Source organism: Rhinatrema bivittatum, chromosome 4 (genome assembly GCF_901001135.1).
Source record: "Rhinatrema bivittatum chromosome 4, aRhiBiv1.1, whole genome shotgun sequence".
NCBI lineage: Eukaryota > Metazoa > Chordata > Amphibia > Gymnophiona > Rhinatrematidae > Rhinatrema > Rhinatrema bivittatum.
This window is the reverse complement of record NC_042618.1, coordinates 114,057,966-114,079,895: the sequence shown is the minus strand read 5'-3', so window position 1 is coordinate 114,079,895 and position 21,930 is coordinate 114,057,966. Positions and strand designations below refer to the sequence as shown.

The 21,930-nt window shown below is 42.0% G+C and overlaps 1 protein-coding gene across 6 annotated transcripts in view; it reads left to right on the top strand.

Moving 5' to 3' along the window:
• The window catches only part of PSEN1 (presenilin 1), a 68,396-nt gene extending 52,409 nt beyond the window's left edge, over window positions 1-15,987 (top strand). For all 6 annotated transcript variants that reach the window (XM_029598709.1, XM_029598706.1, XM_029598710.1 and 3 more), the window contains exons 10-11: window positions 8,292-8,410; window positions 11,357-15,987. In XM_029598709.1, coding sequence (XP_029454569.1) covers window positions 8,292-8,410; window positions 11,357-11,512 — 275 coding nt within the window. In that variant the 3' untranslated portion in view covers window positions 11,513-15,987. The remainder of the gene's footprint in view (window positions 1-8,291; window positions 8,411-11,356) is intronic.
• Window positions 15,988-21,930: the final 5,943 nt, after the last annotated feature.

Sequence of the window (21,930 nt, the reverse complement as noted above, 5' to 3'; positions counted from 1 at the left end):
GGTGGACAATTTTGCAAAGAGCAGTCTGGTTCTCTCTCAATCATTGGAGTATCTGGGGCTCACTTCAGTACTGAGGTGGGCCGCGTCTTCATGACACCGGAGAGAGTAAACAAACTGAGACTCCTAAATTTTGTGGCTCTTCTGTCTCCAAGGACTTGGGGCTACCTGCAGTTCTTGGGGTCCAAGGCAACAGCTCTGAATCTGGTGCCTTGGGCCAGGACTCATACGAGACCCCTTCAGCATTTTCTTCTGTCTCGTTGGTTCCTTCAGTCCAGGATTGTAAACTCAATCTTCCCATTCCAGCCATGTTAAGTCAAGGACTTCAGTGGTAGACAGTCTCTCAAAATCTGTTGTGGGGTGTTAGTCTGTTGGAGCCGTCTTGGGTGCTGGTCTTGACTGACATGAGTCTATCCATTTGCTTGGACCAGATGGTGCAGGGGATTTAGTTTCTCGAGGAATCAATCTGGTCTATCAACTGGTTGGAAACCAGGGCCATTCAGTTATCCCTGTTACATTTTCAGCCATTGATTCAAGGAAAAGCAGACCATGTTCTTGCCAACAATGTGAAATAGGAGCATATATGAAAAGACAGGGCAGCACCAGGAGTCTAGGGTTGTTGGAGGAGATGAAGCTTCCCCCCCCCCCCCCCCCGGGCAGAGAAAAATCTCTGGCTGTTGTAAGTGGTGCACATTACCAAGCAGGATAATGTGCAGGCAGACTTCCTAATCAGAAATTGCCTTGATCCTGGAGAGTGGGAACATGGTCAGGAAGTTTTGTTTTACTTATTGTGCCCAAATGGGGAGTACCTCATGTAGATCTGATGGCAAATCACAAGAATACCAAAGTTCTACTATTCAGTTGTTGCAAGGAGTTTGGTTCCTGGAGAATAGAACCTTAGTTCAACTGTGGCTACAAACGATGCTACTTTGTGTTTCCTCTCTGACCTCTAGTGGGCAAGATTATATGCCAGATAGAGATTGAGGCCAATCTAAAGCCAACTAAGTCACCCAATTGTTCTCTAAGACCTTGGTATACGGATCTCATGAGGCTCCATGAAGACCTTCCTTTTCATCTCACAGGGACCTATTTTAAGATCTAATTTTCATGGATGACCCTTCTCTGTTCTCTCTTATGGCTTGGCTCTTGAAAGGGCATGTTTGAGGAGGAAGGGCTACTCATCCTCAGGTGTTTCCACCCTTTTGAGGACTCCAAAGAGTTCTTCTACTTTGGCTTATAATGGAATCTGACACATCTTTGAAGAGATCTGTAGGGGCTGGCTGTTGTCATTCTGGTGTTCTGATGTCCCTAGCATTTTGGCTTTCTTTTAGCAGAAGCTGGATAAAAGGCTAGCCTTGGGTTCCCTTAAAGTTCAGGCTACAACTCTATCCTGTTATGGGGGAAGATTTGCAGGGTGTTAATAGCTACTTATCTAGACCTTGTTCAGTTTGGGTTCCTCAGTGAGATCTCAGTCTGGTCCTCAAGGCCCTTGTGTCCCATTCCCCCCCCCCCCCCCCCCCCCAGCCACTGAAGCAGATATCCTTATGGGATCTTACTCTCAAGGCAGTTTTTTTGGTGGCTATTTGCTCGGTACAGTGTGTTTCCAAGATCTAAGCTTTGTTTTGTAGGTATCCTTTTCTGATTGCTCCAATTTTGTGTCCTTTCAGCCAGTGCCCTCTTCTTGCCCAAGGTTTTGACACCATTTGATCTGAATCAGCATGTTACCCTTCTGGCTTTCTTGAGGTCTGAATGTTGGGGTGAAAACAGGTCTCTGTAGTTTTTGGATGTGCACCAGGTTCTCCTCCAGTATCTTGAAGTTTCTAACTTATTCAGAAGAACTAATCAATTGTTCATGTTCTTTGGGGGGCTGCAGAAGAGTGAAGCAGCCTCCAAGGGCACAATTGCTCACTGAATTAGGGACACCATTGCTTCCGCATATTTGTTTAAGGTGTGTAGGGCTCCTAATTTAATTTGGACTCATTCAACGAGGGCTCAGTCTTCCTCCTGGTTGGAAGTGGTAGTTGCACCAGAATTTATCTATAAGGTGGCTATTTGGTCATCTTTGAGGTTTTTTCAAGACATCATTGATTAGTCAGTTCTGCTAAAGGGAATACCCTCTTCAGAGCTAGTTGTTTCTCAAAGTAGCATTATCTTCCTCCCTCCCTGAGTAATGACATTGGTACTTCCCACCTGTTGGGACGAGTCTGGTATAGCAGGACAAAATTGAAGGAGACATTTTTGCCTGTTAATTTTATTTCCAGGAGCTCTGCTACACCAGTCCAGGACCCTAAGAACATAAATACCATACTGGGTCAGACCAAGGGTCCATCCAAGTCAGTATCCTGTTTCCAAGGGCCAATCCAAGTCACAAGTACCTGGCAAGTACCCAAGCATTAGATTGATCACAAGCTACTATTGCTTATTGATACCGTAATAGCAGTTTATGGATTTATCTTCGAGGAGCTTAGCCAAACCTTTTTTTTTTAAATCCAGTTACATTAACTGCAGTAACCACATCCTCTGGCAATGAATTCCAGAGCTTATCTATGTGCTGAGTGAAAAAAGAATTTTCTTTGATTTGTTTTAAATGAGTTACTTGCTAAATTCATGGAGTACCCCCTATCCTTCTGTTATCCTCCCAGGAAGTTGTGTCTTTGGGGCTATACAGAGTATATAGCTCAGGTGTGTGTGTGTGTATATATGTGTATATATATATATATATATCACAAAGGCTATTCAGTGTAAATTCAATATGGTATATAGTTTTCTGTCCTGTTTCCATCAATTGTTTTTAGTACTCCTGAACAGGTGGACAAAATCACAAGGATTTCTTGTTTGCTAAATTGAGAATTTCGTTAGCAATGTTCTCTCTTATGTGTTTGGTGTAGTTTCACTGCTTTTGTCACAGAGAAACTAGATTCTTCCTGTACTGCACCACTTAAATATAGTAGGTTGTATCTCCCTACCAACAGATGGAGGCAGAGTACATTGCAGACAGCTAACCCCTAGTTGTTGTTATGGAGTTCTCTGTTTATCAAAGGTTCTCACAAGCTGACCAAAAACCTGCTTAAACAACCAGTTTAAACATATTTCCAAAGGCATAGAGTTCCAAGTTACTGAACCAAAGCACAAAAAAGTATTTCATTATGCAGGCATTGCTAACAAGACCTTTAGGGAAGATCTTTATGATCTCAATAGCTCATATCTCAGGAGCAGTTCTGCCAGATCTGTTTGGCATGCCATAGGCACTTGACCAATGCACAAACTTTAAATTGAATACTCTGTTCTATTGAAATACAATTCAAAACATGAAGAAGGAGGGTGATATGATTTGATTTCTTCTTTCCTTCCCTGCAGTATTTTGCAACAATTGCAACCCCTTCAGTCTTACAGCCAGGAATACTACAGTAATCGGTTTTCCTTAGTATTAAAGCATGAACCACTAGAAAAAGTCTTTCCTGTCCAAACAATGCCTGTACCTGGCAAATGTACCTCAAGGACAGGAAGAAACTCCTGACAACATGGGGTATTTATGCCTCCTAGTAGTTGAGAATCGAGGTGTATGCCAAAAATACAAACCACTGCCTTGGGTTCTAGGCTGCAGCTCAAGATTGTGGGAAAGTTAACTTCCTCTTTCACCTACTCACCCAAAGCAAATTTCTTTGTTGGGTTGAGTTTTTTGGTTTAAGCTGCTCTACCCATTATCTATGCAGAATAAGATATTTATTGACCTTTAATGCATTTACTAGAGGAATTTGCTTTGCAGTTGTCCCCATTGTATGGAATTATTTACTGTTAACACATACATCATTAAAGTGTATATGACTACCTCCTAGCACTATAATCATTAAACTAGTGTTTTTAAACAAGTACGGTCTATTGTAAAGTTATGTGCATTTTATTTACTCACCATTCTCCCATATTCCCTTCAGGAGTATTGTCATGTCCAATAAGTGCCCCTTCACAGGGCCCAACCAGTTCTATTAGCTAATGTGGGGTGGGGGATATAATGGGGGTGCCCTAAGAAATATCAAACATGGAAGCAGAATTCTTTACCATATATGCCACTCAAGTTTTTTTTGGGTTTTTTTTTATATTTTTCTTTTCAAATTTCTGTACTGCTATCCTGGCCTCAGACAGATCACTCAAAGCCAGATAGGGCACCTCGAGTGAATTAGTACCATTTGGTTCAACTAGTTGGGTTGCAGTTAACATAATATTTATCTTCTAATTGCTTCATTAAGCTAAACTTTGTTTATTTTTAGTATTTAATATAAGGTGTGTCATGATTCCAAGTACAAAACTGGCTTTTTCTGTGGAAGGAACAGATTATTCTGGTAATAATCATGCAAGTTTCAATCTAAAGAAACACAGCAATGCGGAGAAGTAGCTTGCTTAGTTTCTCATCTTATTCTGAGCAAATGAGGTGATAGAAAAGCCCAGAAAACTTTCCTGACATTGTTCATTTCAGCAGAACTCTTAATAGAAGGTTCCTCTTCTAAAGACTTGACCGAGGATATAATTACTGTTGGTATGCACGGGTTCTCAGGATTTACAAGCAGTTGTGTAGCCTTAACAGTTCATTTAAATCATGGTCCTCTTTAATTATGCATAGTTCAGAGCTGCTTATAATGGAGATTTTACTGAATGCAGTCCTGGGCTTGCCCTTCATTTAAGGAGTAGGGAAATCACTAAACTGTTCAAGATCTTGGAGCAGATGGAATAGTAATACAGTTTTCCCCTTTAAGAAGAAAAAAGCTCTTCATGATAGGATAGCCTGATGCAAATAAGTGCTGGCCTTTTCATATTTATTTATTTATTTTAACATCCCTTGTGATAGTGTAAAGGGAAAACGCAGGATCCCCAAGAAAAAATACTGGAGAAATCATGGGTCAGCTCTGCAGCTGCTTACTCAAACAATGTAATAGAAATCATAATCAGCACTGAAATTTTCTATGGCCAAAATATTTTAGCTGATGCTGGGATTAGCTTGGCTGCTGCTGCTTCTTGGCTTTGCACACTTATTCTTGGCTTTCTTGTTCTTTATTATCTGCTAACCTGTGGAGATGTCTTTCCTGCTCCGTGTTGGCCAGCATTACTCCTTTCAAGGTGCTAGCATGGGGTGGGGGATCGGGGTGAGGAGACATTTAAAAGGGAAAGAAGTGACTGGAAGGAGGGGAGAAGAGGGTAAGACTGCATGAAAGAAAAATTGGAGAGAAGGGAAAGGAGAAAAAGTGGTAGAAAAAAGGCACGAAAAGAAGAAATAGAGCGAACTAAAATAGAGAAGGGAAATGATGAGAAAGGCACACTGTGTTTAGACACATTTTTTCAAGGAACATATTTCAAATTTGAAATATTTGGGCTTTTTATTTATTTATTTACTTATTTATTTTTGACTTGGCAGTTTCCTTCTGCTCCTTTGGGCTTCTAGGTCAATAGGAAGCAGCTTCTATTGGACTAAAGTGCCACTAGTCTTCGTTCACAACTACTCCTGTCTTTTTTTTTTTTTTAACCTCTTACACAACTTAACATGGTGACATAACAGAGTTGGCAGATGAATACCAAATGGTCCATGCAGTCTGCACAGCAAGTGGCATATGAAAGGAACTGCCGTGCCATGCAGGTTACCCCCATGTGTTCGGTTAAGAGTAGTTGTTGCTGTTCTGTGCAGGTTACTCCCATGCAGAAATGTTACACTAAAGTTAACATAGGTTACTCCTTTTCTTCATTGCCAACCTCAAGCATTTAGGGTTCCCCCATGTTTATCCCATGCCCTTTTAAAGTGCATCCATTGCAGTGGCAGTCCTTGGCCTCTCTCCAAAACCTGGGATGCATGCACAGTGAGTCTGGATGAGATGTTCCCTTTAATTTTCTGATGTCCGCACCCCTTCCCCCCCCCCCCCCCCCAGCAGGCTGCCAATGCTGTATCTAGGAGTAGAAGCCAGGCATGGAAATCAAACCCTGGTCTTCTGCATAACAATATACAACACTACTAGTGAGCCATTAAGTCAGACCTGCTTTTTCGCATTTGCTAACCATTGCAGGGCAAATGAAAATAAAACGCTGTCTGTTACTACACCTGGAGTTTTAGTCCTTAAAAGGTTATAATACCTAAAGGACCAGCAAATGAGGTTTTAAGGCCTTCCAGGTCCCTTCTTCAGAGGTCTGGAAAGCGCATCAATCATAAACATAACAATATCGACAGATAAAGACTAAATGTTCCATTTGCCCAGCAAGATACATAATGATGCGAATTGCCGCTCCATTCAGGTTACCCCCATACATTCTGTTAAGGGTAGTAAATGCCGCTCTGTGCAGGTTAGCCCCATGCACCGTTTTCTTCATTTCCAGTCTCAGGAATTCATAGTGTTTATCCCAGTCCCTTTTGAATTCATTTATTGTCTTCGACCTCACCACCTCTTCCAGAAGGGTATTCCAGGCATCCACAACCCTCTCCGTGAAGAAATATTTCCTGATGTTGGTTCTGAGTCGTCCCACTGGCGTTTCATTTCATGAAACCCTATGTCTTGTCTTCTGCCTTTGCTCTACCCTTTCTTTTCCCCTCCCCCAGCCTTTCTCCAAACCAGCCGCATGGTGAGATGAGATGCAGGGATAATGAATGTGAGCAGTCACTATGTCCCGCAGCCCTCTCCTCTGTCAGCAGTGATTAGAGCAGATCTTCCTGCATTGCAGAGAGTATATTTATTTATATATTTTTATATACCGACATTAGATCAGTGATGTCGCATCGGTTTACAGATAACGGAAAGGAAATAAGCGGGGGTGCTTATTTCTTACAGTGAAACGTATTTCTTATGCAACATAATAACTTAAATTCTTGTGTATTTCTAACGAGGCAACATGATAAAAAATAGAATATAATAAATATAAGTGAATGCAAATCTCTTCTAATATAACTTAGTGAGACTTTGAGTTCTTATAAAGAAAAGTCATGAACATAATCAGCATGCCAAACTGTGTAACAAGGATTGGACAGGAGTAAGGTGCTAAAAGGAAAGGATCATTGGGGGAAGGCTTGTCGGAAGAGCCAGGTTTTTAGGTGTTTTTTGAAGAGTTATGTTGAGGGTTCAGATCTTAGTTGTGCTGGAAGGTTGTTCCAAAGTGAGGGTCCAGCTATGGACAGTGCATGTTCTCTTGTTATGGTTAGATGTGCTTCTTTTGGGGTGGGGATGTGAAGAAGACCAGTGTTGGATGATCGGAGGTTTCGTTGCGGTGTGTGGTATTGTTGGGGCGTGCTTAACCAATTCAATTTGTCATTGTGGAGTGACTTATGGATGAGTGATAGGACTTTGTGTTGTATTCGGAAGATGATGGGTAGCCAATGGAGGGCCTTGAGGATGGGAGTGATGTGGTCCGATTTCTTTCTGTTTGTGAGGGATCTGGCTACTGCATTTTGTAGTAGTTAAGGCAGTCTGATTGTGGTGGCAGGGAGGCCAAGCAGAAGGGAGTTGCAATAATCAAGCTTTGTGAGAATAGTAAGGTCTGGAGAACGGTTCTGTAATCGTGTGGGAAGAAGAGTGGTTTGAGTCTTTTGAGGGTCTGGAGTTTGAAGAATCTGTCTTTGATGGTGATGTTGTGTTTTTTGAGGTTGATTTCTGTATCTATAGTGACTCAGAGGTTTCTTGTTGAAAGGGTATATATGGAGGGAGAGGAAGGGGCACCGGCTGCCAGATGGGGGAATGTAGAAAGAAAACTGTTGGAGCAACGGAAGTCCCTCTAGGTCAGCCCAGGAACTGCAATGCTCTCCTTCCCTGTGTCTGTGTCCCTGCAGCTCCAAGTCCTCTCCCACTAGGCTTAGGTTTACAGCATAAAAGGGGAGGGGCTGTAGCTGATTGTTCAGACTCTGCAGCAGTGGCCCAGCATGCCACCTCCCTGCTGCTCCCAGCCTTTCGGCTGTCATTGGAAGACCCAATAGGCCAGGTGGGAAGAGGAACAGACAGCTTGGAAGCCTGTCAGAAGATCCAGGCGACTTGGGTTGGCTGGGATCGGTTTATTGTCTTTTTATCAATATTCCTTTCATTTGTTCATATTAGCCTGTCTGATTATTGCAGTGCTTTGCATGGGTGTATATAGTACCATATGTTTGACACGTTACAAGGGCATTCAAAGTACTGTGAGATTGTGTAATGGCAGAGGAATGATGTTTGATGTCTCAGTAATTCCTGCTAAATTAACGACTAACGAAAATTCCTTTTGTTTGCATCCACTTTCCTTCATTCTTATTTTTTTTTGTATGTTCTGTATTTGACATTTTATGCATTTTTCCTCCACAGGGGGAGTGAAACTTGGTTTAGGAGACTTCATTTTCTACAGTGTTCTGGTAGGCAAGGCATCTGCAACAGCCAGCGGCGACTGGAACACAACACTGGCCTGTTTTGTAGCCATATTAATTGTAAGTAAAGTCTGATTGGTATGGATTTGAGGCAGAGAAGGCAGAAGGAATATTGAGCCAAAGAGGGGAATGGGGAGGTTCCACTATCTTGCTCCCCCTGGCAAGGCAAGAATAACTCTGGATGTTTTGTCACTGTTTGGTAGCTTGGGCTATGATAATGGGAGGTTTGGAGGATGGGGGTGGAAGAGAGGTTGTGTGATTAGGGTAATTTGATAACAGCCCACCTGCACACTTACACTGTACGGAGTATTTTCAAAGGAAACTTAAATGCATATAGGTTCACACTGCAAATACTCAGGTAATTGACCAAGTATACGCACACATTCACTTGTGTAAAGTTACACCACCTCTTTAAAATCAAAAAGCTATGCATGTAAGTGCCAACGCTGCCCCAGCTCTGCTCCCTGGAAGGCCTCTGCTCAGTTTGTATAAAAGGTAGACACGTAAATGGGTTATGCACACCATGAATTCGACACCAGGCTATTTTAATGCAGCTATTTAAACGCATGAAATTGTTTTATGTGCATAAATGGATTTGAAACTTATCCCCTAAAAATATAGATAAAAAAATATAAATAAATAACATAATACAAATGATTAATGATTCTTAATGAAGTAATGGTGAGTGGGTTTGTTGGAGAAGATAAGAGTTAAACAGTGTTGAAGTAAATGTGAATCTTAAGTATTTCACCTGAATATTTCCGCATGCTACACCTTTGTCTTTGTTTTTAAGGAAGTGACTTATGAGGTTTTTAGTGTATTGGTGATTTAAATTATATGTGTATCTTGTAACCTACCCTGAACATAGGAAGGGCAGGTAACAAATATTTTAAAATAAATACATTAAATATGGGAGGTATAGACATAAAAAGGGTTCAGTTAGCACAAGTTTGAAACTTGTGAGCAGTAGCTCAATTGTCAAGGCTTCAAGGAGGGAAAGGTAGTTGGTGAAGTTTCCTTTCAGGGACAACAGGGTGGACAGGCAAATATAAAAAGAGGAGGTTGCACAGGGAAGCCAACAGTGTGCTGCAAGAAGTCTGAAGAGTTACCCTCTTTCCTGTGCATTTTATGAATATGAAAGGTATGGGGTGGTATCTTAGCTTATTGGGGTCACTGGCTGTTCAGTATAGTAGCCAGGGTTGTTCTGGAGAGGGAATGCCTGGTTGTCGGGCAGCATGATGGTGGCATTCTTCTGGGGGTCAATATATAGGTAGTGGATTCAGGGACCAGCTCTGGACTAACACGTGCCCTGTGCAAAACTTGAAATTGGCACCCCCATCCCCCTAGTGAAAAATACCAGCTTCACATATTCTACCACCTGCAGCCTTGCTCTTAACTTCCATCCTCCCCTCCTCCCTCATAGCTTCATCACTGCACCCTCCCCCCCCATACCTTCTAGCCATACCCCATCTCTTATGTCCTTCTCCCCTTCCTCCTCTTCTGTCCCTGCCTCAACACCTTCCCTCCTCCCCTCCTCACTCTTAGCTTCCATCCCTGCCCCCACCTCTTCTTTCATCCTTCCCTCCACCCACCCGGTGAAGAAGTTTCTGCCAAATATTTTCTCCCTCCCGGTCTCCTGGACTTAAGTGCTGCCACTGCTGACAGGAAAGCAACACTGGCACTTCCAACTGCTGCTGCCTGTGCCTCTCTCCCACATGGTACACTATTTGAATCGCACAGGGGCAAGAGACATGCCAGTGGCGGGAAGCAGTGTTTAGAAGTGCTGTGCCCAGTAACTCTGCAAGGGTGGTGGCAGTGGCAGCAGCAGCAGCACTACTTCAGCATGCTGGGCCGCTGAGGAAAGGCCAACACGTGGCAAAAGCTTATTTACCCTGCAGGCAGAGGGGTGATGGAAAGCAGCAGCAAACCACCTTCTGGTCCATGGGACCCGATTGGAGGGAGGACCTGTGGCTCTTCTTCAGGAAGGGGGGCCGGTGCCCTCTAATAGTTGACCCTGTGACACCACAGAGATTGCCCAGCCTGAAAGCTGGCCCTGAGTAAGCTCATGCGATGAATAGCTGGTGACTTTTCAGTATGAGTATAAGAAGTAGGGGATAAAGTGGTGACAGGTGTTGTGCAGTTTTACCTGCATATTTAATTGAGTTGTGATGCTGGAAGAATTTTGTGCTAGAAGTGACTTGCACATTCCGTAATAAAGCTGATTTTTATAGCCATTGCCATGGTTGAAACAGCACTTTACTTGCAGAAATGGGCTTTTTGAATATTGCCTGCCCTATATCTGGCCAAAAGTACACCCATAGGCTCTGTGTGTGTGTGTGTGTGTGTACCTTTACTCACAGTGGCAAGAGACATTCCCAGGGGCAGCATTGGAGAGGGGGTTTGGAATTACCTGCATTCTTGGGCATTTTCCAAAGCTTGCACATCATTTTTCTCCGGAAAACTACCGGCACAAGTTAGGTGTAAATGCGTGCGGGTACTTTTCCTGGGATAATTTTCAAAGTGAAAGTATATTGGTGCAAATTTTGCAGGTAAAAAGCACCTGCAGACTTTGCACTTATGGAGCCAGCCTTAAAATTAACCCTATGCTGTTTGGGTGAAAGATGTGTGATTTCCCTGGGTGATGGGGGATCATGGAAATTGGGTAAAAGGTAAGGCAAGTGGAATGGAGAATGCAGCATCTAGGATGACAATATTGTTGTTTGTCTGAACAGAACCAGAGTACATGACACTGACACATGCTGTATTACCCCTTCCTCTCCCCCACCACAGAATGGTTATTGTCTTCTTATGGTCCTGTCTTCTAGCTTAACTTATTTACCCAGCAACATTTACACAGCAAGTGACAATTTTAAAAATAACACTTATGATTGTATAAAGTTGATTATTTAAAAAAAAAAAAAAAGGCACTTTTTTTTTCCTAGTTCATGGATGAGTTTTATTTTATATATTTTTCTTACTGGTGTTTTTTCTTTTTTATTATTGTAGGGTCTGTGCCTTACACTGTTGCTTCTAGCCATCTTCAAGAAGGCATTGCCAGCCCTTCCAATCTCAATCACATTTGGCCTGGTGTTCTACTTTGCTACAGACAACCTGGTGCAGCCCTTTATGGACCAGCTGGCATTTCACCAGTTTTATATTTAGCTCTCAATTCAATGAACACTTACTGAATATTGTAAAAACAATTTTCTTACTATATAAAATCCGAGAAACTGGAAGAAAAGAACTTTCCTCGCTAATGAAAGAGAAACACAGAAGTTTCATACTCAAGAGTTCCAGCCTGAACTGTTGAATGTCTCTCTCACTATCCTTAGATAAAATGACCACTGAATAGCTCCTTTTCAAAAGATGTCCATAAAACAATTTTCAGTCTATGGGAAAGCAATTAGTGCTTCTACCAGCAAGTTCTAACCCGATCAGCTTGCATGTGCTTTAAACCGCCACTCCCCCACCTCAAAATATAGAAACTGGAAAATATATGCACCAACAGATCAATATCAATTACACTCCATAACAGCTACAGTTTAGTTTACTAAAGTTTTTTTTATTTTTGTTTTCATTTCCAACTTTTTTCTCTCCTAATAACTTTTTTATTGGTTCACAGCTGAAGTTAAGAGAACTGGATGGCTTTAAGAATAAGTTACAAATGATATATTCAGAGGAAACTGGCCATAATCTACCTCTGGGCGAACCTGTTGAAAGCCAGTAGTGTGATTCCCAGGAAGGTTCCTGACTAACAGCGTTGAGTTGAACTTGTTGGATGCCAACAAATCTACATTATTTTGTAATAAGGGTTATAGTTTAGTGGGGGGAAAGGGAGGGGAGGGATTTGGAAGGAGAGGAGCTGGAGGGAAAGAGAGGAATGAGAGAGATGAGGAAAGGTGAGGCTTTGACTGAAGTTTGCTGCTTGTGCAGTACAACTGAATTTAGTGTTAGGTTTGTACACAAGAACTGGGATGCACAGCTAAAACAAGCTAATGGCATGCAAATCATTCCTGCCTGCAGGGTCCCCCATGAACAGAACCAGAGTGGCCCTTGGTGCACCTGATAACTGCCTTTACCCCAGAAATTAGGGGCTTTATGTTCGGCGCACCTCAAGAACAGACACACATTCTTGGGAAGACAAAACCGGGTTCATAGTTCCATAATTGCATAAAATCTACTGCTATGAATGCTTTCTCCTCTGCAATTGCTGGGCTGACAATAAGCTGTAGAGGATGCTGAACAAGAAATGAGAACCTACAGTCCTGCTGCTTGAAAGAGAAGATGGACTTGTATATGAGGGTTTTTTTCTCCCCGGCTCAAAATGAAATTCCTCAGTGGAATATAGTGAATATAACGGTAGCGTTAAGCATTTTTCATCTAATGCTGCTTATGTTTTCATGAGAATTCACGTGCATGGCAGCAGTGAAATAAGAAGGTGCAAATAGCCCTTGGATTTGATTGAAAACATAGTTTGGGTACTTTTCTGTCAGTGCTACAGCATCAATGCCCTTTGAAACTTCTGTGTTGGCAGGCATACTGATTGTAGTAAGTTAAAAGCTACAATCCAGACTGAGAGATAAGAGGAATTCCCTGCCTGAGAGACCCTTCAGTGTTTTTATTGGTCAGATACCTTACTACTTAGTTTGAATGTAATTTCCACTATCTAGCTTCCTTCAAGAACTTTGTTTTAATTTTTGTCTTTCTACTAGAGGAATTTTGTAGCTCCTGGTGGAACACAGGCTTGGGTCTGTGTTCATTTGAATACTGGCTTTTCAGACAATGCACATTCTTGACTTTGGGGTTTGTGAACTTAGTGGGGGGGAAATGAAACACCTGCAGAAAGTTCTGGATTTTAAACTTGCAGATCTATAGTAATTGTGGGGGGCTTTTCAATGATGGAAACAATCTCCCCCCCCCCAAAATGAATTTTCATTTCTGCATTAAATGTTATTTTTGGGGGGTTTTTTTTTTCATCAGTCATGCCAAATGCAGCTCAGTGGAAAAGCGTCACTGGTTTGTATTCCATCTATTGGTCACCTTTTTAGACTACGCCAGAGTTGTGACATGAAAGTGAATCTATATTTTCATACTTCTTAGAGCTCTTAAATTCTTAAAACTGCCTGTGAATATGCTGGGTTATAGGGTCACAAGCATTACTGCAGTGGTCTTCAGTTTAAATCAAACATTTATGCAAGGGTCCAAATAGTCCAGACTACTTTGTTACTGGTCTAGTGGTTTGCATTGCTGTTCTAGTCCTATTCTCCACAGGATTTGTAATGGAGAAATTACGGTGTATTTTTCTGTAAACTAACATGAACCAATCTTTTTAGAAAGCAGGTCTTTCTACATCTGAACAAAACCATATTGGGTGGAGCCTTCAGTCAACTATGCTGATAACATTTTTTTTTAAAATATTATAGCAAGCAAATGGTTAGAAACCCAGCTGCTTTTTAAAGAATTTTCAGCCATTTTTGTAAGTGAAAACTACTGATTTTTTTCCCCGTAGACAAATATTGGTTTGTTTTACTCCTGCTTTGTTTTAATTTCTATCTTTGTTGCAGAAGATAATGGTGGAGAGCTTATAATGTTGATACTATACAGCCACACATGTGCACACTTGTTCCACAGTGTCTGTACCTGCACACCAAAAGCATTTCTACATCTCCAAATGGGCAATAAAAATAATGCTTTAAGCAAGACTGAATAAATAGAAGTAATAAACCAAGAAGCCAATGTACTAAGCAGAATAAAATTTCACAAATTCAGCTTCGCATGTAAGAACTGGAAATTGTGCGTGTTATTTGTGATAGCCTGCGAAGCCCAATTTACACATTTTTAGGCTTCTCATGTAATAAATCTTTGTGCATAGTTTTCTATGTGCAAAATTTTATTCAAATTAATAGTTAATGAGCTGCTGCAATACAAAGCAGCTCCTTAACTTAGTATGTAGGTAAACTATGTACAAAATTTTGCTTTTTGGGGCAAATTTCACACCCCCCCCCCCCCCAAACTACACTTCTATGAGGTATAATTTTTATTTTGATAAATTTAGGGTAGCAGAACTTTGTGGGTTGTTTTTCTATGGAGACTATTTGCATGCGTAGAAAAACAGCACACGAAAAACAAAAGTATTGGGGACTAGGGAAATACCTACAGTATCTGAATGTAATCTGCTTCGAAGTACTGAAGAGCAGAATATAAATCAAATAAATGCCCAGTTTAACACATGAGCTGCCAAGTAAGATTTCTGGATGTAACCAGGGCAGTAGTAGAAGTCTACAGGCGAATGTTGGTTTCAGCCAAAATCTGCAGTCATTCCAGATTGCTAGCTATATGTTTTATCTACTTGCTCTAGCAATAACTTTACTGCATTTAAGGTAGCCAGCAAGGCCTGGGAGCAGCTATGTGGTCTCATTTACATGATGTGAATTCTTAGAGAAAACATTCAATATTGCAGCTTGTTAGCTTGTCCAGAGCAGATTGTGATACCTTCTACATCATATTTTCATTTAATTTGAATAAAAATCTTGTTGTCCATAAGCTTCGGCTGCCATGTAGGTTCTCTTTTCTTTCTTTTTTTTTTATGTGATCTTGAAGGTTTATGCATATCTGCCATATTCTTGCTGATTCGTAAAAGGTATATGAACTTGGAGAAAATTCAGTTATCTCTAGAACTAACAAAGCTACTAGAATGCTCCATAAAAAACTAATCAAGAAGTCTTTTCTTCTATTTATAGATAAATAGAAGATGCATTAGGCTTGATTTTTAAGGTTGATTTCTGCATAGTACTGTTGATTCTGGTGCTAGGAGGAATATTATGTACATTGCCCTGTGACTGAAAAAATTGTGCTTATGTGTGAGAACACATTTACTCTTAGTATGCTGAATTTCATTTGTATTTTGTTGCAGTTGGCAGTAGTCAATTGTTTCCGTTTTTTTTTCTAGCAGATCAGTATTCGAGGTGTGCTGTTTTGAAAACCTTTGAATTAAAAGTTTGTACGTATAAAGTTGAACAACTTTTCTGTTTGAACAGCTGATAAATGTTAATTGGATGTTACAATTTTGTCCTTAGCAAAATTTCTTTATACAGCTGTCCTACCTGCACATGAAGCTGAAACCATCTGTACTGAGTGTATTTAAGAAGAAGGAAAACAGCAACCAGGCCCCTACAGATGTGTGCTATAAACCAAACTATGGACTCATGTTTAGTGCATATGACTGGAATTGTCTGGCTGTTTCTTGATAAAGATTTGCTTAGAGGCGAGTGGAGCAGCTTATGTAATGTAAACGTATTGAATTGGACTCTGCAGTATCAAAATCTTCTAACCTAGAACTGCATATCTCTAAAGTACACGAGCAGGCACATGGAACAAGATGTCTCTAGATGCAACCTGTGTCACAGCTCCTGCAGTGAATGACTATGGTATGAAAGTAATATTAGTCTTGTAGCCAGTAACTTATGCATAAATAGATATGGGTACCGGGACTCGAAATAGTGCTCCTTTCTTTGACATTCTTTTTTTTTTTTTTAATTAGATGCACTGGTTTCTAAATACTTGTAACTGGCTATATATAGGCAAGGGTTTGTTTTTTTTTACCACCTTACAATTGAATAAATAGTTATTTTATAATTGTTTGCCTTCATTTGTTGAAGATTATTCAAATAAAGGAAGCATAAGTCCTCTCTTTTTCATCTGATGCAATGTGTATAACTGTATACAGCAGTAGCTATAATTTAGTTGCAGCATTTTATAGCATGCCTTTTCCAAAATTAATCAATACAAAGTAAGTAGCAACAGTATAAGCAAGTTTGCTTACCATAAACGATGTTTCCGTAGATAGCAGGATGAATTAGCCATGCTGTTATGGGATCTGTCAATCAGGCCCGGGAGGCGGAGCTTGTCAAAGCAGAGAACAGAGCTTTGCTCTCTGCGGCTGCGCGTGTGTTCCCGCGCAGGAAAGTAACGGAATCTCCTCAGTCTGTGATTAAGCTGTATTGTAGTCGAAGACTTGGTGACTGCCAGGGAGGAGGGTGGGTCAGCATGGCTAATTCATCCTGCTATCTACGGAAACATCGTTTATGGTAAGCAAACTTGCTTTTTCCCGTCGATAGCAGGGCTGAATTAGCCATGCTGTCATGGGAGTCCCAAGCTCTTGATCACGTCAGTAGTGATATAATTGTTTGGACGTGATCCTTGATAGTGTGGCAGTCACCGTGGAGATGAGGATAGAGATTGCAGTATTGCTTGCCCTATCTTCGCATCAGTGGCTGCTTGCTGGTCAAGGCAGTAATGAGATGTGAAGGTATGCAGTGATGACCATGTAGCTGCCTTGCAAATGTCTATGGGTTGCACCTCATTCAAATGTGCTAAGGAGGTTGCTACTGCTCTAACTTGGTGAGCTTTAGGAGTAGATTGTAAATGTAAATTTTGTTTGTCATAGCAGAATTTTATGCACTGCGCTATCCAACTGGCGATGGTACGTTTAGCCACTGGTAATCCAGGTGCCTTCGGGTCGAAGGAGACAAAGAGTTGAGAAACACGGGAGTCAGTTTGTTCTTTCTTTGTAGTGTGTTAAAGCTCTCTTACAATCCAGTGTGTGCAGTAGCTTTTCCCTATCGTTTGCATGAGGTTTAGGGAAAAATATTGGTAATTCCATTGTCTGAGATGGAATGGGGTAACTACTTTCGGTAGGAAGGATGGGTGAGTTCGTAGAACTACCTTCTGTTGATGAAATTGCAAGTATGGAGGATAATGGACCAAAGCTTGTAACTCACTAACTCTTCGTGCTGATGTTACTGCAACCAGGAATACCACCTTCCAGGTGAGGTATTTAATGTGTGCTGAGTTCATGGGTTCAAAGGGAGAAAGCATGAGCTGTTCCAGAACTATGTTGAGGTTCCATGGAACTGGAGGTTTGGATACCGGAGGACGAATGTGTGTTAAACCCTTCATGAAACAAGTCAGCAATGGGTGATTGGATATAGGAATGTCATTGATTGGTCTATGATAGGCGCCTATGGCGCTGAGGTGAACTCTGATGGATGATGTTGCTAGACCAGCTACATATAGTGTATGAAGATAATCAATGAGCAATTCCGGGGAGCAGTCCAATGGTGGTACACCGTTGGAAGTGCACCAGGCAGAGTAGTGTTTCCATTTATAGCTATAATTTTTCCTGGTTGAGAGTTTCCTTGATTGTAACAAAATGAATTGTGCTGAAGTGGAAACTCCTTGTTCTGTCAGAAGGAGCCTTTCAATCTCCAAGCTGTCAAGTGTAGAGATGAATGTAGCGGGTGTAGTAGTGTTCCTTGATCTTGGCTGAGAAGATCTTGACGATTCGGTAATAGAATTGGATCCTTGATGGATAGTCGAAGTAGGAAACTGTACCATGGTTGCCTCGGCCATGCTGGGGCTATGAGTATCAGTTGAGCTTTGTCCACTATGCACTTCTGAATTGTTCTTGTTATGAGAGGTATGGGAGGAAAGGCATACAGAAGGCCTGTCGTCCACAGAATGAGGAAGGCATCTTGAGCAATCCTGAATTGGCTTGGTCTTATCGAGCAGAATTTGGGAACTTGAGAATTGATCTCTGTTGCAAAGAGATCTATGGAAGGTGTCCCCCACTGCAGAAATATGTCCTGGACTATTTCTGTATTGAGTGTCCATTCGTGGGGATGAAAGATGCGGCTTAGTCTGTCCGCTCTTGTGTTTGCAACTCCCGGTAGGTAAGTTGCTTGTAGATGTATGCAATGCTTGTGAGCGTGTTCGAAGATTGTCAGGGTCTCCTTGCAGAGGGACCATGAACCGGACCCTCCTTGTTTGTTGATGTAAAACATCGCTACTTGGTTATCTGTGTAGATCATGACCCTGCGTCCCTTCAGGTGGTCTTGGAAGACTCGCAATGCATTGCGAATCGCTCTCAGTTCCAATAGATTTATTTGTAGATTCTGTTTTGAGATCGTCCATAACCCTTGGGTTTCGTAAATCTCGAGGTGTGCACCCCATCCCTTGCGAGACGCATCTGTGGTGAGGACTGCATTGTGAGATGGGGGGCTGAACAAGGCTCCTTTGGACAGGGTGGAATCTAGGAGCCACCATGCTATATCTTTTTTCATTTCTGCGGTCAGCGATACCCTCTGCGTCAATGGTTGTGAATGCTGTTTCCATTGGCGCTTTAGACCCCATTGTAGGCGTCTCATATGTAACCTGGTGTTGGGAACCGTGAAGTTCACCGCTGCCATATGGCCCAAAATTACCAAGCCTTGTCTTGCTGACGGCCTCTGAGTATGTTTCAAGGTGTGTAGAAGTTGACGGAAATGTGATATTCTGTCGTTTGGGAGGTACGCTCTGTTGCACGTAGTATCCAGGCATGCGCCTATGAACTGCAACTGTTGAGTTGGTTGTAGGTGTGATTTCTGAAAGTTGATCACTAACCCTAGTTCTTGCAAACAGTGTATCACCTGATGGAGGTGATCCAGCAAGACGTTTGGAGTTGAGGCTATTATGAGCCAATCATCCAGATATGGAAAAATGGTTATACCTTGTTTCCTGAGATGAGCCACCACCACTATCATGCATTTGGTGAATACCCTGGGTGCAGCAGATAGCCCAAAGGGAAGAACTTTGTACTGGTAGTGTTGATGGCTGTAGCGAAAGCACAGGTAACGCCACGAGGATGGATGGATTGGGATGTGTGTGTAAGCATCCTTCAGGTCGATGGAGCACATCCAATCGTTGGTTTGAATGAGTGGAAGAATTGACTTCAACGATACCATCTTGAATTTCTCCTTGGTGAGAAATTTGTTCAACTCCCTTAGGTCTAGTATGGGTCGGAGGCCCCCCGACTTCTTGGGTATGAGGAAGTATGGGGAATAAAATGCTGCTAATTTGGAGTGTGGGTGGATTTGTTGAATTGCTCGTTGTTTGCGAAGTAAAGCAATTTCCTCCCCCAGTTGTGGATGGGAACTGTAAATCTTGAGTGTGGAAAGGTGAGGCAATATGGGTTTTGTTACAAATTGGAGTTGGTAGCCTTGACGTACTATCTCCAGAACCCATTGATCTGATGTTATTCTTTCCCAGGCTGTCAGGCAAGCACGAATTCTGCCTGGAGGAGCTTGATGTTGTGGTGGTGGCTGAGTAACTAAAAAGATGACGTCGCTTTTGCTGCAGTAGTCGGCTGTTGTGCCTGCTGTCTCTGGTTACGTGGTTTACCTCTTCGTTAATTTGAGGTATTGTTTAATGGAGCAGGACGCTGGTAGGCAGGGTATGACTGTGTATGAAAAGATTGATAAGATCTATAGGGGCTTCTGGCATATGGTTGCCTACGAGTAGATCCCACATAACGACGTGTAGTCGAGTAAATAGGATTTGATGTTAGCGATTGTACTGCTAGAGCTTCATCTTTTAATTTACTTACTGCGTCCTGGAATTTCTCTCCGAATAGGTTATCTCCTGTACATGGGAGGTTTGTTAGTTTCATGTGCAAGTCTTCCCGTATCGAACTTGAACGTAGCCATGCTAGTCTGCGGGCTGCAATGGCTGTTGCAGATGCCCTGGATGATGTTTCATGTGCTTCGTAGATTGACCTCAAGAGGTGTCGAACACTCTTCCATGTCATGAAGAGGCTGAGCTATATGTTCCGCAACGGAGGAATGTATACCTTTCATAGCTTGCATGCACTCATAGAGGTATTGTACCATGTAGAACTGATGTTGCATAATTCGTGCAGTTAACATCGAGTTATGGTATATTTTCCTGCCAAACTCATCTAAATATTTGTTGTCTTTCCCTGGTGGGAAAGTGGTATGCAACTTTGTTTTCTTGAACTTTTGCATCGCCGACTCTACTACAATTGATTCGTGAGGCAATTGTGGTAGAGTGTATAGTGACATTTTCTTCATATGAAATTTTATGTCTGTTTTCCTGGAAACGGCTGCTATTGTATAAGGGGCCTCCCAGGATTTTTGTAAGACTGAATGCAGGATATCTTGTGGTGGAAGAGAAGTTGGTTCCACCTGAGTATCAAAAATCTTTAGAAGACCGAGGGTTTCTGCCCTAGGGTCTGTTTCTTTTTGGACTTCTAGATGTAGAATGGTACCCATTTTTTCTAGGAATTTTGGGTATGTAAGGTCTTCAGGAGGGGAATATGGCTCCTGTATGTGGTCTTGCAGATCTGAGAGACATCCAACCGATGATGATGGTGATGTTAGTATTGAAGGAGAATCTAAAGATGTCTCATGGATATGAGTTGGCGAGGCTGGTTGGTTTATCATGGGAGATGTCTGTTGTGCCGACTGCTCTTCATTAGACTGTGCTTTGTTTCGTAGCATTGTCAACAGCAATATTAGTCATTTTGAATGATGATTGAAACGTCTCGTAAAACTCTGCTAAAGATTGAGACAGTTGAAAAAATGCTTCTCGTGTATGAGATGGCATTACCATACAACTGTCTTGTTGCTGTTTGATACTTGTTTGAGGTGAAGTTGTAGGAACTTCCCTATCTTTTTGTAGTCTATTGACTGAAGTATTCCTTAAATCTTCCGAATCTGAAGAGGTGTTAGAGGAAAATATTTGTACTATTTCTCTTTTTGAGCAGGTGGTAGGTTTACGAGATGATTTAGAAGTTGAAGGACTTATCTCCCATGTAGCACTCCTCTTTGGTAATTTAGTACGGTGGGAGTGACTTGAATACTTGTGATAGTCATCAGATGATGTATCAGTATCCGTGGTTTCAGTGTCTGGAGCAGAGCTGTGTGAAGGGTATCGTTTTCGCTTCAAGCTCGTTGTTAATTTTCTAATTGAATAATTATGGTTTTCACGCTCAGATTTTGGTCTATGCGCTGAGTTACATTTATGCGTGGATATATGCTTACACGCAGATGTAGAATTATGCGCGTATGCGCACTTGTATATCTGTGCGCGGAAGTAGCTTTATGCGCAGTTGTGGTCTTATGCGCATATATTTTTGATGCGGCGCCGATGTGTTTGGCGCCATGCGCATACGTTTCTTAATAGTAGGCGCCGTATGCGCAGGTTTCTCCGGCGCCGTGTGCGTAACTGTTCCGCGCGGTGGTTTCTTCGGCGCCATGCGCGCCGGAAGCTGTAGGTTGCGCGCAGACTCCATTCTCGGCGCCGGTATATTAGTATGCGCAGATAGCGCCATAGGTGTAGAAGTCTTCGGCGCCGAGGGTCCCTCTTCCGATGAGGTATGTTGCGGCTCTATAGGCACTGGGGATTTTTGAGAACCCACTGGCCTTTGATTTTTTGTTTTTCCCTTACCTCCTAGAGTGGAGGACTTAGGATCAGACGGCAAAGTTTTCTTTTTCGATGGAGCTGATGACGTTAGCGGGCCAGGCGATGAATGAGCCTCCGATGGATCTCGTGAGGCAAAAAGTTCCTGAAGCCTATAGGCCCTTTGTTTTAATGCTCTAGTTGACATCTTAGAGCAAAACTCACAATTCTCTCTATTGTGATGTGGTCCGAGACATTGATAACATCGGTCATGTCCGTCCGTGACCGACATTCTTTTTCCACAGTGACAGGGTTTGAACCCCGGTTTTGACATTTTAATTCTG